The sequence below is a fragment of the Mobula birostris genome, chromosome 17 (assembly GCF_030028105.1).
Source record: "Mobula birostris isolate sMobBir1 chromosome 17, sMobBir1.hap1, whole genome shotgun sequence".
In the NCBI taxonomy this organism is placed as follows: domain Eukaryota; kingdom Metazoa; phylum Chordata; class Chondrichthyes; order Myliobatiformes; family Myliobatidae; genus Mobula; species Mobula birostris.
In genome coordinates this window covers 44,628,111-44,646,483 of record NC_092386.1, presented here as the reverse complement: position 1 = coordinate 44,646,483, position 18,373 = coordinate 44,628,111, and the positions used below count along the sequence as shown (strand labels likewise).

The window sequence follows — 18,373 nt, the reverse complement described above, 5'->3', positions numbered from 1 at the left end:
TTCCAGCATCTGCATTGCTTTACATCCGTTTTTCAGTTTTGCTCTGCGTCTTTTTCTGCATCTTCCCTGACAAAGGGAAGGAGATAACTGGTTTCCAAGTTTCAATTGTTGTATTACCTATTCCAAAGCACACCCAACTCTTCCTCCTTAAAAGGAAAGACTGATCCTTCATTCTAGAAAAATATTCATGAACATGGATGGAATGAGGTACTTGAAAAGTGCACCAAATTTTTAATTAACATCATGGCAAAGTACCTGACAAATTATTGCAAACTCACACATAACCTGAAAATGACCTTTCAAGTCCGCAGTAATATTTTGAAAAGATACTTTTAAAGTCACATCACAAAACAAGAGAAAATCTACAGATGCTGGAAATCCAAGTAACACACAAAATGCTAGAGGAGCTCAGCAGACCAGGCAGCATCTAGGGAAATGAGTACAGTTGTGGTTTCGGCTGAGACCCTTCATCAGGACCGGAGGAAAAATGATGAGGAGTCAGAGTTGGGGGGGGGGGGTGGGAGGGAAAGAAGCACAAGGTGATGGGTGAAACTGGGAGGGGGAGGGGGAGGAGTGAAGTAAAAAGCTGGGAAGTTGTTTGGCGAAAGAGATACAGGGCAGGAGAAGGAGGAATCTATAGGAGAGGACAGAAGGCCATGGAAGAAAAAAAGGGGAGCATCAGAGGGAGATGATAGGCAGATAAGGAGATGAGGCAAGAGAGGGAAATGGGAATGGGGAATAACTTTCACCAATCAACTTCTCAGCTCCTTACTTCACCCCTCCCCTCCCCCCAGTTTCACCTATCTCCTTGTGGTTCTTCCTCCCCTCTCCCCACTTTCTTACTCTGACTCCTCATCTTTTTTCCCCCCAGTCCTGATGAAGGATCTCGGCCTGCAATATCGACGATATTCTTTTCCATGGATGCTGCCTGGCCTGCTGAGTTCCTCCGGCATTTTGTGCATGTTGCTTTTAAAGTCATCGTTTGTGGATTTATGAAAACTGTAAGAAACAGATTTGTTGCATTAACAACACACACAAAATGCTGGAGGAACTCAGCAGGTCAGGTAGCATCTGTGGATATTAATAAACAGTGGACGTTTCGGGCTGAGACCCTTCATTAGGACTGGAAATGAAGGGGGAAGTGGTGGGGGTGGGGGAGGGAAAGGAGGATAATCTAGAAGGTGATAGGTTAAGCCAGGTAGGTGGGGGAGAAGGATGAAGCAAGAAGCTGGGAGGTGATTGGTGGGAAAGGCAAAGGGCTGAAGAAGGAATCTTATAGGCGGGAAGAGTACACCATGGGAGAAAGAGGAGGAGGTGCAACAGGGGGAGGTGATAAGCAGGTGAGAAGAGGAGGTACAAGGCTAGAGTGGGGCAGAGCTTAGTCAAGATGGCGCTAAACGGTGTCTCCTTTATTTGAGTCTTTGGAACCAGTTCCATTTCCATCTTTAATATCCCTATTTTTCCCTTTCAGGGTTCTTTTGAAGACTCTGACCTGGAGTTGCATGCTGACTTCAGTTGTTTGCGGGAATGGGACCTGCCCTTGGGGTGTCACGACTGGCCGTTATCCAACATGCCAAGGGTGTGGCCTAAGAGTTCGGCTTGCCTTTGGAGGCCTAGGATCTCAGGGCTCTGGGGACGGGCAGATTGAAGGTCGATGTCCTGGACCGGTGTGTCATGGGAGCTGGAAGATCTTTGGCTGTGTGGCGAGAGACCTGAGATCTTTGGGCACAGAGCTCAGAAAAAGCAACACAACGGACTTTTAACATCATAAGCCAGCAAGTTGTTTGTTATGTCTCCCCTCCTGCTGTGAAACAGAGACATCTCTTTCTCCCTTATTAGGGAGAGAGAGCCTGTGGTATGACAAATACCAGGTGAATGTGTAGTCTTTGGAGTACTGCAAGTCTGTGTCTTTTCTGCACATTTGAGTGCTCAGTGGTGGGTGCCAATGCTTTTTTTTTGCCGGTGGGGGGAGGGGGGATCATTGCTCACTGCAGCTTACACGTAGGAGGAGGGGAGCTGGGGGGGGGTCTTTGGGGTTCTAACATTTAACTGTCATTCACTCTTTGGGGCACTCCTCTGTTTGTGGATAGTTGCGAAGAAAAAGCATTTCAGGATGTATATTGTATACATTTCTCTGACATTAAATGTACCTTCGAAACCTTTGAGTGGGGATTAGAAGAAGAGGGGAGGGTGAGGAGAAAAGAAAAAAAAATTTTTAAAAATCAGAAATTGATGTTCCTGCCATCAGATTGGAGGTTACCTAGACAAAATATGAGGTGTTGCTCCTCCATCCTGAGAGTGACCTCATCATGGCAGAAGAGGAGGCCACAGACCGAAATGTCAGAACTGGTATGGGGATGGGCATTAAAATGGTTGGCCACCGGGAAGACCTTCTTTTTGTGGACAGAGCAGAAGTGCTTGACAAAGAAGCCCCCCAACTTACATTGGATCTCACCAGTGTAGAGGGAGCTGCATCAGGATCACCAGATACAGTAGACAATCCCAACAGTTTCGCAGGTAAAGTGTTGCCTCACCTGGAAGGACTGCTTGGGCCCTGAATGGAGGTGAGGGAGGAGGTGAATGGGCAGGTGTAGCATTTCTGTTGCTTACAGGGTTATGTGCTAGGAGGGAGAGTACTGGGGAGGGGCAAATTGACAAGGAAATCATGGAGGGAGATTGTGTTAAACTTAATGTTGTCTTAATGTTAATGATGTTGTACTGTTGTACCAGGTCTTTCTAGTTCAGTCTCTGGAAATTTGTTATGCAGTACGTGAGCATGTGTAAAACCTTTTCTCTAAGTATTGTCAAAATGAATGTGAACTAAACAGGTGTAAAAAGCCAGCCAAAGATGTATTTTTTCTGCTTACTTGTTGACAATTAATATCTGACTTGCGATTATAGATGTAATGCTTTGGCAACCAATTATTCTCATAAAATAACTGTACCTTTGATTGCATATACTGTACAGTGAAAACAGACAGCAATGGAGAGCAATGTGGGAAGGAAGGGTTAGATTATGATTTCAGAGTAGATTAAATGTTGACACAAGATCATCATCTGAAGGGTCTGCATTGTAATTTTCTACATTTTATGAACAGAGAACAGGAAGGAAAATTTTGCAAGGGCAATCATAAATACCACATCTACATACACACAGGTGGTTTAAAACTAATAAAGAAAACGTCAGGTTACAGAAAAGATTCAATTTCATACTACATTTAGTGAAGTTCAGTGACACTTTTTTTTTAAAAAAAGAACACAACTGTACTGCAGCCACACACATCAAAGTTGCTGGTGAACGCAGCAGGCCAGGCAGCATCTCTAGGAAGAGGTACAGTCGACGTTTCGGGCCAAGACCCTTCATCAGGACTAACTGAAAGAAGAGCTAGTAAGAGATTTGAAAGTGGGAGGGGGAGATCCAAAATGATAGGAGAAGACAGGAGGGGGAGGGGAAACTAATAACCAAAATGTTGAATGTTACTGCAGCCAATTCTGATCTGCACTTCTTAGAAAGAATGTTAGGGTGGTAGCAAGAGCACAGTAAATCTTTCACTAAGTGACTCCATGGAAATGTATGCAACACACACTAAATGCTGGAGGAACTCTCTCACTTGCTAGATTAGACTGGAGAAGGCGAGGAAGCCACAAATGTGTAGAGATATTTGATAGGATTCTTGATGTAAGTACAGAGAAACTGCACCCTTTTACAGATAGTTTAGGGAGTAGGGGACACATTCCAAGTGATGGAAAAAGATGCCCGGGCATTTCAGAGAAACCTTCAACATTTTGGTTATACTTTTGATGCCACAGTCCACATTGTCAATTGGGAACTGTCAAAAGGGAATTGGACAGTCAAAAGGCAAAACAATTTCATGGATTCTGGAGGGAATTAGTTAGGGGAAGTGGAACAGTCTAGATTTCTCTACAGAGGTGGAAGTGCCTTTGCAGGCCAAACGGTTGCCTCCTATGCCACAAACATTTTAGAAATCAAACCATTAGGAACAAAATAATTTGTCTGAAAACACTTAAAGTTCCTTTTACAGAAAAAAAACCCATAACACAGTAGTTTCACGACCCAATCATTTCAACAGATTTCAATTTGAAGTAATTGGGCACAGTGCAAAAAAAAGCATGGCTGTTTAATAAGGTAGATATATTACATGCAATGTTTGCTGATTCCTCAAAAGACTGAGATTATTGCATTTTACAAAGGTATTTTTCTAATTGCAGTCATTCTCTATTAGCTAAAATGACCAGAACAATACACAGAATCATCATTACAAAGTCAAACCGGTACAAAACACCTAATGCATCAGGAGTAATGTGAATATCTGTCCAAGTAAATTGCAATGGACTAAATTAATATGTTGACAAGCTCCAGCATTCTGTTTAATTTATCCGGTGCACATACATCTAATTTAAATAGAATGCTGCCAGGTGTACAAACAGATGATTTTAAATAGAGTGCTGTTCCAGCGAACCTGTGCCACAGCCTGCTACAACCCATTTTCTGATGTCTACAACAGGTTACAATGCTTCATTTTGTTGTCCATTTCAAACCAGCGAATCCCTTGACAGTTTTCTATTTAACAACATGTGGTACAGCTTCAGTGTTCACAAGTGCAATTTACTCGCTATCGCACATCCATGCGTGCTAATTTTCAGTTTATCAGTACTGTACTTCCTTGGTAACCACGATATCGGCAAATGCAATAAAGCTTCCGAACACTAATAGAGTTCTCAAATTAATGCAATCTTCCACAACAGTTTACCTTAAATTTTGCCAAACCACCCCCCCCCCCCAGCTCCTTCCCAGGAAAACTTAACAACAACTAAATTAGACCATAGTAAAACATCATCTCCACCGGATTATCGTGATAAACAATAAGTGAACTGAGTGAGGATTGAAGACAGCAAAAAAAAAACCATACACAGCACACCTTATAGGCCCATTCTCAAACTGTTGACACCTTCCATTTAATGGAATACTGTATATACTAAATTCTGGACAGGCAGATTATTGACAACTAAATTGAAAACTATGCATATGGTTTTCACGAGCATAGCTGTCAATGAAGGGAAACGGTGGAGGGTGGGTGAAATTAGAACCAGGCATAATTTCTGTCCAACCCCTCCTGCCAAAATTTACCTGTCAAGAAGACGGTGTCAAAAGCTTGTCATCCATTGTTCCACATTTACGAAATCTGTATCGGTACACTCAGCTTCTGAAATTCTAAGCACTCACCTGCCCAGCTCTTCGCCGATTTGGTAATAATCTTCCACATTTTCTTGCTTAAACACGCTCATGGTAACTGGTTACTTCATCCCGCTGTACAACCAACCGTACAAAGGTAACCGATTTTAGCATCCAGTAGGGCGACACTCCCTCACTTGCATCCTCAGTTTTAAGCGCATTCTGCCTGTGTAAAAGAAGTTGAAAATGATACTCCTGCGCTAAATTGTATTCGTTATAAAATAACAATGAACTCGATGGGCGTTCCTCGGCACGTAAAAAAAATTGCATTTCGTTGTTTCAGCTGCGCTACGTACAAATAAAGCAAACGTCAGCTTTGCTCATAGTTCCCAACGAATATATTGTGTTATGTTAAAAACAATATTTAAAATATAACGCTTATCGTAACCCCAACGTACAGCCAGCAACACCCAGTCTTTGAAAAGGGCTGGATGGCGTTAGCTGGTTCACTGTAGTTCAGCTACACGGGGCTAGAAACCCAGAGCTCTCAGCGTACATAATGTTCAAGTAACACAAAAATACAGAAGAAAATTAATTGTTTTCTAACCACCAATCATTCCAGTTTCTTGTACGAACACTCTCGAAATCGAGCCGCATTTTAAATTATCGGCATTTCGCACTTGGTCAATTAAAACCTTTAAAAACACGGGAGTTCCACATCCGATGTGAGTTTCGGAGGTTTTCGGCAGACTGCTGGACGGATTCGTCGCCGGTAACCACCGTGCACACAGCGCCAGCCTCGGCCTTGTGCCCAAGCAACCCATCCCGAAATAAAAAGCGATTAAAGGAGGCAATACCGGCCCACTCGCAGAAGCTGCTGGACCAGGAGCGGAGAAATGCAGCACGCCCATCACCCCCGAGCAGTCCCCCGCTGTGCTCGTACCCCAGCCAGCGCCGGCAGTTCGGGCCGGGCGTCAGCTGCCGCGACTCCCGGAGCCCAGCACGGCGGCCCAGCCAATGACAGCATACTCACTCCGCTCGCCACTCACGGCTCGCTCGTTGGCGTCTGGGGGAAGATATCCAGCTCCCACGCCCGGCTTTGTGTTTATTTTCGTGCATAAAACCACTCCGCGTTCACCAGGCGGCCTCTTCTCCCTTCAACTCACGGTTGCAACCGGTGGGAAAATAAAAGGTGTGTTCTCCCTAGGTGCCAGCGACGGAATGGAAGTTACAGCAAAGAGCTCGCCACTTCCCTATCGCTGTGGCGTCTACACGTTTCCTTCCTCAAGATGGGATCTTTCGGTATCGTTTATTCCCTTAGTTTCTGCCTTTGCTTCACAGCCAAGGAGTGTATCTTTGAGTTGGTCTGCGGCGTATATTATCAAATCCATCATAAGTCATACACTCGCCGAAGGGGAGGGGGGAATTTATGTGAAATAATCCCGTCAACTGGGAGGTAGAATTCTGTTTACTGCAGTTGAAATCTTAGAACTTGAGGGATGAAGTTACTAACACTGCTATTATATGCAAATATACTAAGAGCGTGTTGACACTTAGCAGGTCAGGTAACATCGGTGGAGAGAGAAACAGAGTTAAATGTTTTCAGTCCAAGAGAAACATTAATTTCGTTTCTTCTGCCACAGCTATCGCCTGCCCATGGAGTGTTCTCAGCGATTTATGTTGTTATTTCAGATTTACAGAACGTACACTTCTTGACTTTCATGTTATGTGCAAATGTTTGCAGTCCCAGTTAAAGAGAAATTAGCCATCTTCTGACTTTTGGCTTTCCGTGACAGCTCCTTTAACATAATAAGTTGTATCAAGGATTCAATTGGAGTGCTATAAATAAAATTTGATATTGCCGACACACCTAAGAAGTTATTAGGGCAGGTGACGGAAAATAGGTGAAGGGGTAGGTTTTATGGTGTGACCCACACAAAGTGCTGGAGGAACTCGGCAAGTTAGGCAGCATCTATGGAGGGGAATAATAATGGATGTTTCAGGCTGAGACCCTTCATCACGACTCCATTTGATGGAGTCTCGAGAGACAAGGTATCTACTCAGGAAGCAGTGAAGAGCCCTTTTGGTTCTGAATACACCTCTGGTCGTGGCCCACTGATGAAATTCTTTGATTAGAAGACTAGAATCTGGAGACTGAAGATTCCTTAGGGAGTTGCAGGGGAGGGAACAAAGGAAAGACCATTGAGAAATATGAAATTTAATGCGAAAGCAAATTATTCTTAACCAGAAGCATGTAGTGTAGATAACCAGATCAGATTGTTGGATGATATTTGTATCATGACACAAGTTAGCATTTGGGCAACTGAGGTTTGCATGATTTCATGTCTATGCAGGGTAGAGTGAGAGGGGCCAGTCAGAAATATGTTGGAACAGGCCAGAAACAAGAAAAGGTTAGAGGGTGGAGAGAGGATGCAGCCAGTAACAAAGCAGAGGTGGAATAATGAGACAGGACCTGGTAGGAGATTGGTGGAATATCACAGTGACTGATGCAGGGGTGGATAGTGCTGGTGTTCCTGGCAATCTGTGCCCCTGAGAAAATGGTGGAGCTGCTGAAACTATAAAGTTGGCAAAGGCCCACATAGCCCTGAATTTTAATTTTCCAGAATGCTAAGCAAGCCCTAACTTAAAGAGAAGCTAGAGTCATAACTTCATAGAATGTGAGTATGGTTACAGGAAAGAATGTTGTAGACTGGAGGCAGGATTCAGCTCTCTCTCTGCTATTTATTAGACCTCAGGCCCCACTGGATTCAGGAACCATCCAGTGTTAATTTCAGGGTTGAGCTGGCTTCTCATGACTCACTCAGTGTCCATCCATGGCCTATGGGCCCACCAGTGCCAACATGGAAAGATGTCTGTGAAGACAATAGGCATGGGTCAGGAATCAAAAAACAGCCATGTTAACTCCATTTTAATTTTCAGGGCCTGTCCCATTCCAGCTCTAGACTCAGAGATATATCCTGGCTGATCAATCTGGAGACCTGCTGTATTCTGTCCGTGATGGTCATCCTGATCTCCCAGATGCATGTCACTTCAATTCCCCTTCCTATTTCCACACTGACTTATCTAGATTCACCTTCTGCACTTCCAGGGTGAAGCCCAGCACAAATATTTTGCATTCTATCTGTGGATCTTGTATGAACGGTGAATTTTCTAATTTCAGGTATCACTTGCCTCCTGTTTCCTCTTCCCTATCGTCCACCTCCAGTTCTCCCTTTTTTTGATGCTCCTTGACCCTCCAACCCCTATCATCTATTTTTATTCCACTCCCAGACTTTGTTCCATCCACCTTCGACCCACAAATTTCACTCAGCAGGTCCCCTCCCCTGTCCGGCTGCTTCTGCCCCTCATCTCCCCACTGATGGTTCCCAGTATCATCTTCCTTACTTATCACATTTCTTTGTGTCCCCACCTTTACCCTCCCCACTCCTCCCCTCAACTGGCTCCATTTTGTTTTGGTCTGCTTCCCTTTGCTATCCACCTGGCTTTCTCTCCCAACTGTGAAATCCCCTTGACACCCCCTCCCCCCCACCTGGTTTATCTTTCCATCATGTTCCATCGATCACCTGCTGAGACTCTGCCTCATTCCTCCCTCTCTCCTTTTTATATTAGTTATCTACCCTCTCTACTCTCAGTCCTTGATGCAAGGCCTCAGTCCAAAGTGTTGTCAGTTCTTTTCCACTTGACAGAAGCTGCTCAACTTGCTGACTTCCTTTAGAAATTATTTGTTTCTCCAGATTCCAGCATCTGCAATCTCTTGAGACCTGAGGGATATAATGGTAATGTAGGTTTTGCACTACTATATTGAAGTTCAACCCTAGCCCATACGTTTGTCATTGCTTAATACTGGTGCTTTTGTCCCCCTGTAACATATACACGGCAGTGATGAGGTCTGTCATTGTAATGCTGAGGTGGAACGGTGATGGACACAAGTTTGTCATTGGATAAGGTAGGGATAGAGGGCACTTGCTGGTCCTAGGTGCAGTTTCAAAGAATTGTTTCAGGAGCTGGTATGGGCATACATAGCAGTTTGGAAGATTCTTGGAATTGCCATCCTTGCCACGACCTTGCCGCAAAATTTTACACCTCTTATTGACAAAATGTAAGCTTGGTCATGCACAGTGTTTTTTTGAACCTCGGTAGTGAGGAAATATGTTCAACTTTATGGCCCGCCTTTCGTGTTTGCCTCTGTATACAATAGCCCACAATTTAATGACTGTAGTGCTTTCAAATTATAATCAGGTTTCAAAAATGGGTAACTGGCAGATCCCACATTATGTTTTCTATCTCTCACTTTCATTTATTTAATTGCATGTCATAAATGTCCATTGCTATAGGAGATTGTTTGGCCTTTTGAGACTTTTACATGCTTCACATCCATCCTACAGTTAGAATTACTGTGGCTCCTATAAACCACCCAATGTAGCAATGGGTGTTGTCATGATTCCATCTTTTGTTTGCCTAAACCCTTACAACTTTAAATCAGGATGGTGGGGAGGTACCGCATAGTCTTCAAAAATCTTGTCTCAACAATGACATCAATGTCACAAACAGTCTGATTCATTTTCAAATATTCACAGGAAGATGGATAATGTTGACCAGGGAATGGAGCCACTGTTGTTTTTGAAGACAATGGTTTCAGTCTTTACAGCTGGAGAAAATATCTGTTCATCTAACACTGGATATGGACAAACACTTTGAGTAAGATAGTGATGAGTCAAGAAACATGGTTGTGAGATACAACTAAGTGGCTGTTTGAAAACAAAGCTATATTTATTGATTGCTGCCTAAAAGCAGCTGGTAGGTGAGAAATATAAAGTGACTGAGGGGAGCTGTGGATGTAGGTGGAGGTACAAAGATACCATATGATAAAGGATATAATGATAGGAATAGGACACAACAGGTAAAGAAAATATTTAGAGGAAATTTGGTTTGTGTCTACCTGGGAAAAGAACGAAGCTCAATTTGCATAATTGTGATGCATCCTGGGTTTCCAGGAGAATGAAAGTGAAAATTATAGATGCTCTGCCTACATGTTTAGATATGGTAAAGATATCAGAAGATTGGAATTTTGCAAGTTTATGCACCGGTTCATAAAGGACAGAGGGAAAAACCAGCTTGTTAGTTCAACAGTGGAGTTGGGGATTCTTTAGAGATATTAATCTAAAACTTAATTAATAGTGCATTTTAAAAAATGGGTCACTAAATGAAAGCCAACAAGAGTTTGTTAAAGATAATTAATTATGCTTTCTTTATTTGATTAAGTTTTTGGAAGAGTGATGGAGAGGATAGGTAATTGCTATGTAATTGATGTTGTGCACACAGTTTCAAAAAGCATTTGATAAAGCACCAAATAAGAGAATTCCTAGGCAGATTAAAGGGACACTGACGGTGTGAATATACATTTCTCCATATGTCATGTTGATAAATTGTGTTTTCATCTGAAGCATGTTGTGTGCAGTCATGACCCTGAAATGAAACTGTCAGCCTTTTTGATATATATAGTATAAATGACTTGGAATTAGCATAATTTCAAAGATTATAGACAACCTGAAACAGACTCAAAATTAAACAACACGAACGACAGAGAGAGGTAACAGAAGAAGACCTGCTGTTATAATAGATGGCACACAGATATCTGAATTTAATACAGGGATGTTTGTAGCAATTCTTTATTTAGAAAGAACAAAAGGAGGCAATATTTATTCATTGTTAGAATAGTTTAAAAGTGTGCAAGGATAAGCGGAGTTCATTTGATAAGTGGAGTGTTGAGACAATAGACAATAGGTGCAGGAATAGGCCATTCAGCCCTTCGAGCCAGCACCACCATTCACTGTGATCATGGCTGATCATCCACAATCAGTACCCTTTTCCCGCCTTCTCCCCATATCCCTTCACTCTGTTATCTTTAAGAGCTCTATCGAACTCTTTCTTGAAAGAATCCAGAGAATTGGCCTCTACTGCCTTCTGAGGTTGGATGATATGCTCTCCAGTCTGTGAAAGTCGCTGGAGAGGTTGAGAAGACTAATAAAAAGAAATAAGAGAAATAGAGCTATACGTAGATTACAAGAAAATTACATGTATTCTAAATCTTTATGAAACACTATTTAGCCAGTAATTAGCATATTGTGGCCTATAGTAGACACACTTTTCAATAAAGGATTCAGATTTAAGCTTATTGTCATCTTGGGAACTGGCTGCAAAATATCACAGCTCTCCAATATCACATGATATGATCCACATCTTAGGAAAGTGCAGAAATAGTTTAATTGAAATTAACCAATGATTAAAAACCTTCTGTTACAAGATCAGAAAATAAATTCTAGTTTTATGACTTGGAATAGAAGGGTTTTTCACCTTACAGCCACAAAACCCAGCAAAGTTGTGTAAAGTTATGAAGGGTTATATGGATAAATATCCTCATGGAATGAAAGGAAATAGATTGAAGGTAATTAACAGTAGATCATGAAGCAACGTGAGCAAGAATCAACCTAAATTGTAGGAACGGCAAAAAATTGCTGCCAATTTGCACACAAGAGATAGAATTTGCGTGCAGAAAATTAATATTTGGTTTCTTTTACTTGTGGTAATTTATAATACTCAGCAGAAAAGAAAACCATAAACCTCATGTACAGCCAGAGTGAGCCCAGTGACAGCAACAGTGACTGGAAGATAAGCAGCATAACCAGGGAGTTTTTAAAGTTCAGGGTCAGCTGCTCAGATGTTAAAGTCCATTGCAGTAACGATGTGACTTAAGGGGTCAGCAATTTTCATAATGCCAGAATTTAAATAAGGCACCCAGACATGAGGAAAATCTGTTTTACATAAGTGATTTATTATGACTGGGAATTCATTGCTTGATATGATAGTGAAAGTATTCATTCATAACAGTGGAAATTCTAGATGTTTTGGTTATATAATTCCTATCTTTTTAGATAGGACACTGGTGCCAGAGGACTGCAGATTCCAAATGTAAAAAGTGAATCAAATAATTAACTTTTAGGTTGATGCCTAAAGAACAGGAGGATGAAGATAATTATATAGCTGTTTCAAAGATCTGGCACATTTACAAATAGTTGAAATTATTCTCTTACTTCTGCCTCAGTCAATGATTTCATGACATGAAAACTTATGTGTGTTGCTTCTAAAGGCAGTGTACTGAAATCTTAGAATGGGAGAATAATCATGAATGAATGAAGGCTGTGTTTGGATTCTATATGAGCAACCATTGCTCATGTCAGTTGCTCTAAATTCTCTATTTTATAGATTTGAAGCAGAGTGTTCGAGGAAGTCAAGCAATCAACTAAGTTAGTATTCATTTAAAATACAACTTTTTATGGGAGGTTAAGAGCAAGTTAACATCTAAGCTTTGTCATCATGGAGGAAGAAAAATTGAAGACATTTTCATTCCGATAATCAAAAAAATTAATAGAAGCTTGATTTAAATAACACACACAAAATGCTGGTGGAACTCAGCAGGCCAGGCAGTACTTACGGAAAAGAGTAAACAGTCAACGTTTCAGGCCGAGAACTGATTAACTCTTTTCTGTAGTTGCTGCCTGATCTGCTTAGTTCCTCCAGCATTTTGTGTGTGTTGCTCTGAATTCCCAGCATCTGTAGACTTTATTCATGCTTGTTTTAAATATCTACTTTATGTATCTAATATAATGTCTCCTTTTTGGGTCTCTTTCTTCCAATTACGAAATTATTAGTGGAAGTTGCAAACTAATCATTTGTATCCTTGATGCTTTCTTGAGACACCTCCACTGAGAAGCTTAAAACATCTGTTTTATGAATCATTAATATAGAACTGTAGGTCAATGTTCATGTCTTTAGAATTCTGTGATTTCAGGCCATTAAAATATGCCCCTCACCGCACCCAGTAATCCAGCCACAAGATCATTAGGGTATTTTAGATCTTTTTGTTTGGAGAGGTGAATCTTGTTTAATTTCTCTCACCTGGATAAGCTTAGACTCACATCCATAATATGAATGTGTAATTTGTATGCTGGCAGACTGCCACTGCAGAGGATCTAGACAGGAATATTCCACTGTCATAAACCGTTAAAATTTTGTTGACATTCACAGGTTTGATTTGTGAGTTATTGACAGTGCATTCCATCTGGATGGATATGCCTTTATCTCTGTTTATTTGTCAGCATGTAATGTTGCATTTATTTCAATGATTAAAATTTAAAAAAAAACAAAGTCAATATTTCATAGCATGTAGTGAAAAAAACTCGAGAGTTTCTCCTGGGATGTCTCTTGGGATGACTTGATTCACTCTAGTTCTGTTCTGTGAAGAATCCAAAGTGGGATCTGCAAACTCGGTTAAGGGTGAAGAAGATGGTGTTTTTTGCAGCAGTTGAGCAGGCCATTTGTGATCTTGTCCACCCCTTTCATTACCTGCACTTGCTCAGTACCTCCTCAGATGGTTCTTCTCCTTTTTGAGTGATCATGAACCTGTTAATCATAATCATGAGTTAGTGGAGATGTTACACCTTTTCAAGGAGGTTTTGTGAATATCCATGAAGTATATTCCTTGAGTTTCTGGGAATTTCTTGTTAAGACAGAGCTTAGAGTAAAATGCTTCATTTGGAAAACTGGTGATAGGCATGTAAACAATATGGCCCGCCCACTGGATTGTCGTCGAAACCCTGAAGCTGGGAAAGTCCGGGAGGAGAGGATGCTGATCTTGATTTGTCTCTCCCAACAATGAATGCAGAGAATTTTACAGAAACAGCACTAATGTTATTTCTTCAATGCCTTCAGTTGCCTCCAAAGATCATTCATTACTGTTAAGTCTACAGGAAGCTGAGGATCACTGTTTCCTGGTAGACCATGTGCCTTTTACTGGCTTGGTAATTTAAATGTGCTTGAACATAAGAAGCTGCATTGGGTAGAGTTCTTAGTTCAATAAATCACTGGCACATCCCGCCTCACCATTGGATGTATCTACATGAGGCATTGCCTCTGGAGGCAATGTCTGTTATCAAAGATCCCCACCATCGTGGCCATACCATTTTCTTGCAGCTACCAATGAGTAGGATGTACTGAAGTCAGATGTCCCACACCACCATATGCGAGAACAGCTACTTTCCTTCAACCAATCAGTTCTTGACCAACCTGCACCACCCTAAACACTACTTTAGTATAGCAAGACTATGACAACTTTCCATTACAGTGAACATTTTTGTTCTAATTGTGTTCTTTCTTGTAAAATTATGTATAATTCATATTTAGGCTGTTTTTCATGTGAATGTACAGTCTCTGATGTCATGTGCCTGTGATACTGCCACAAGTAAGTCTCTCATTGCATCTGTGCACGTGAATATGGTAATAAAATCGACTTTGGCTTTCGTCTGAAGTTCTGAATTTTTGCGCACTTTCTCCTTAGTCAGTTGAAGGTATGATGAATATTACCAGTGCATCTGCCTTTGGCGAGAGCTGTCTGCTAAGATTTGGGAAGTGACCCATCTTTTCCAGGGTGCAGCCATGGATTCTTGCATTTACCCTATCTATACCTCATAATTTTGTGTACCTCTATCAAATCTCCTCTCATTCTCCAGTCTCCTGTGCTACAGGGAATAAATACAGTAAATCTTGGTGATTATGCATGCAGACACCACTGTTTCGGAGAGAATGAATATTTCAGGATACGGATGAAGTATTAACTAAGCTGCTGCAAGCATCTCAAAATTTGTCGAAGCTGCACTAATACAGGCATCTAAAGCAGTGATTCCCAAAGTGAGCAACATCCTCCTCCTCTTCCCCCCCCCCCCCCCCGGGAGTGGTGAGAGCTTCTAAGGGAGTGATAAAAATAAAGGGGGCAGTGGGGGGGGGTGGCTTAGTAACAACAAAAATGGAAGAAACAGGCCATACACAATTTTGTTGCTCCTTGCTAAACCTGGAAAGCCCCATGCAATTGTAGGAGAACTGATTCTGCCAGCAGTAGGGGAGATTCTGAGTATGGTTTTGTACAGGTCCCAGGACATTCCTGAGAGGATCTTGCCTTGGATTACACAGTTCCTTACTGGAATGTTCTGTCTGGAAGGGGTGCAAACGGAAGTTTGTCACTGTCCCTCAGGAGCATTCTGACTGATTGTTTCACCGTCTGGTGTGGAGGCAGCAATGCACAGGATCGGAATAAGCTGAAGAAGGTTGTAATCTCAGCCAGTTCCATCATTCAAGCGAGAGAGAGAGAGAGAGAGAGAGAGATTCTTTAATGCCATTTGCAGTACACAAGTGTAAAGGGTAACAAAATAATTGTTACTCTGGATCTGATGCAACATAAAAACCACAAGGTAAAGAACACAATAATAATAAAGCGAAACACAATAAGTATAAATATGTAAGATAGCCTACATACATAGATTGACTGTACGTCCATGAATTGATGCTAGGCACAAGACTCTCTGTATATAAAATGACTTACACCAGTAACAAGCAACCAACAGCTGCCAATGTGTCTGTTGTGCTTATAGTTTTTTCAAATATGACAATGAAACCATCCAGGCACCTTGAACATTTGAAGAGAATACACTCTGATAAAGCAAATAAGATCTTGGTTTATTTCTAGTCACAACTTTATTTGTGACAACTTTCAGAAAAGGAAAATACCTTAAAACATGTTTGCCAGCACTTCACAACAGAACAGTGATGGTTTGCGTGCTTCATATACCACTTTGTTGCTCATTGCTAAATCTGGAAAGCCCCATACAGTCGCCGAAGAACTGATTCCGCCACCAGTAAGGAAGGTCCTGAGTACAGTTTTGCATAAGTCACCAGAACAAATAATTAATGTCATTCTGCTCAGCGACAGCTCTGTTCAAAGACGAACAGATGAAATGTCTGAGAATGTGGAAGGCACTTAGTGCAACATAATTAAGACAACAGAATTTGTTCTGCAGTTGGATGAGTCAACTTTGACAAGCAATGAATCTTCACTTCTTGGTTCTGTTTGCTTCATAAAAGATGAAAGCATAGTTCAAGAGTTGTTATTTGCAAGGGGACTAGAAGCACATACGAAGGGGGAGTCAGTGTTTCAGGTTGTTGAGTGATTTTCCAAAGAGAAAGATATTCTGCTCACCAACATTCCTGCTTGTCCAACAGATGGGGCACCGCCAATGACAGGATGCCAAAGTGGGGTTTTTACTTCCTTGAAAAAGACTTTATCTGATATTAACTGTGTAATTCACTGAAAACATCTTGTCACAAAAAACCTAGGTGATCAGCTGCACAAATCATTACTGTTATCATAGTGGTAAATAAGATCAAGTCTCATGCTTTCAATTCTCAACTATTTTGAGAGCTCTACATCGAGAATGATGAACAGTTTGAATGCTAGCTCTTACACATAGAGGTCAGACGGCTGAAATACTTCCATGCATTTTTTGAAACTGTGATAAAATTCTTTGATGACTTAAATGTTTCATTTAGTAATCAGCTCAAGAATATCAGGCATGGTGTTGCTTACAGTGCCTATAAAAAGTATTAAACCCCCCCCCCCCCACCACCGGAAGTTTTCATGTTTATAGTATTACAATGTTGAATCAGGATGGATTTAGTTTAGCTTTTTTTGACACTGATCAGCAGAGTAAGATACTTCTGTGTCAAAGTGAAAACAAATCGCTGCAAAGTGATCTAAATTAATTATAAAAATAAAATACAAAATAATTGATTGTTTTCACCCTCTTTGATATGACTAACCAAACCATCACTGGTGCAGCCAATTGGTTTTAGAAGTCACATACTGTAATTAGTTAAATGGAGATCTGTTTTTGGAGACCTATGTGCAGTCAAGGTGTTTTCAACTGTTTGTAGTAAAAATACATCCACATCTGGAAGGTCCAACTGCTGGTGAGTCAGTATCCTGACAAAAATGACACAGTGAAGACAAAACAACGCTCTAAGCAACCCCGTGAAAAGGTTATTGAAAAGCACAAGCAAGTCAGGAAAGGGATACAAGAACATTTCTAAGTTACTGAATATTCCTTGGAGTACAGTTAAATCAATCACCAAGAAATGGAAAGAACATAACACAGCTGTAAACCTGCTGGGGCAGACTGTCCTCAAAAACAGAGTGACGGTGCAAGAAGGGGACTAGTGAGGGAGCCACTGAGTGAGCTGTGAGAACTCTGGAGGAGTTACAAGCTCCAGTGGCTGAGTGGCGCATACAACTGTTGCTCTTGTGCTTCACCAGTCATAGATTTATGGGAGAGCAGCAAAGGGAAGGCCACTGTTGCAAAAAAAATCCCATGAAATCTTGGCTAGAGTTTGCCAGAAGGCATTCGGGAGTCATCTGGAAGAAGGTTTTATGGTCTGAAGAAACCAAAATTCAGCTTTTTGGCCATCAGACTAAATGCCATATTTGGCGCAAGCCGAACACCGCACATTATTGAAAGCACATCATCCCTACCATGGTGGTGGCTGCATCAAGCTGTGAGGATGCTTCACTGCAGCAGGCTCTGGAGGGCTTATGAAGGTAGACGGTAAAATGAATGGAGCCAAATACAGGGAAATCCTGGAGAAAAACCTGATGCAGTCTGCAAGAGAACTGTGACTTGGGAGAAGATTTGTTTTCCAATAATACAATGACCACAAACCTAACGTCAAAACCACACAGGAGTGACTTAAAAACAACACAGTTAATGTCCTGGAGTGGCCAAATCAGAATCCAGACCTCAATCCAATTGAAAATTTGTGGCTGGACTTGAAAAGAGCTACTTATTCAGACTCCCCATGCAATCTGACAGAGTTTGAGCAGTTTTGTAAAGAAGAATGGGGAAAAATTGCAGTGTCCAGATGTGCAAAACTGATAGAGACCTATCCACACAGACTCAAGGCTGTAATTGCTGCCAAAGGTGCATCTACTAAATACCGACTTGAAGGGAGTGAATACTTATGCAATCAATTAATCTGTGTTTTATATTTGTAATTAGATTATTTTGTAGAGATCTGTTTTCACTTTGACATGAAAAAATCTTTTTCTGTTGATCAGTGTCAAAAAAGCCAAATTAAATTCATTATGATTCAATGTTGTAAAGCAATGAAACATGAAAACTTCCGGGGGGGGGGCGGGGTGGTGAATACTTTTTATAGGCACTGTATTTGTCAGAATTATTTGCGAAGTTTAATGAAATCAGTCTTCAATTGGAAGGA

At 41.3% G+C, this 18,373-nt stretch overlaps 1 protein-coding gene and 1 pseudogene across 2 annotated transcripts in view; one reads left to right on the top strand and one right to left on the bottom strand.

Moving 5' to 3' along the window:
• The window catches only part of dapk1 (death-associated protein kinase 1), a 196,848-nt gene extending 190,323 nt beyond the window's left edge, over positions 1–6,525 (bottom strand). Inside the window, exons 1-2 of one of the 2 annotated variants that reach the window (XM_072281626.1) lie at positions 6,228–6,525; positions 5,246–5,420 (exon numbers count right to left, since the gene is read on the bottom strand). In XM_072281626.1, the coding sequence (XP_072137727.1) occupies positions 5,246–5,307 (62 nt within the window). In that variant the 5' untranslated portion in view covers positions 5,308–5,420; positions 6,228–6,525. Of the gene's footprint in view, positions 1–5,245; positions 5,421–6,051; positions 6,169–6,227 lie in introns of those variants that run through there. The other variant, XM_072281627.1, reaches the window with a different exon arrangement.
• Positions 6,212–16,413, top strand: LOC140211438 (protein FAM200C-like; annotated as a pseudogene).
• Positions 16,414–18,373: the final 1,960 nt, after the last annotated feature.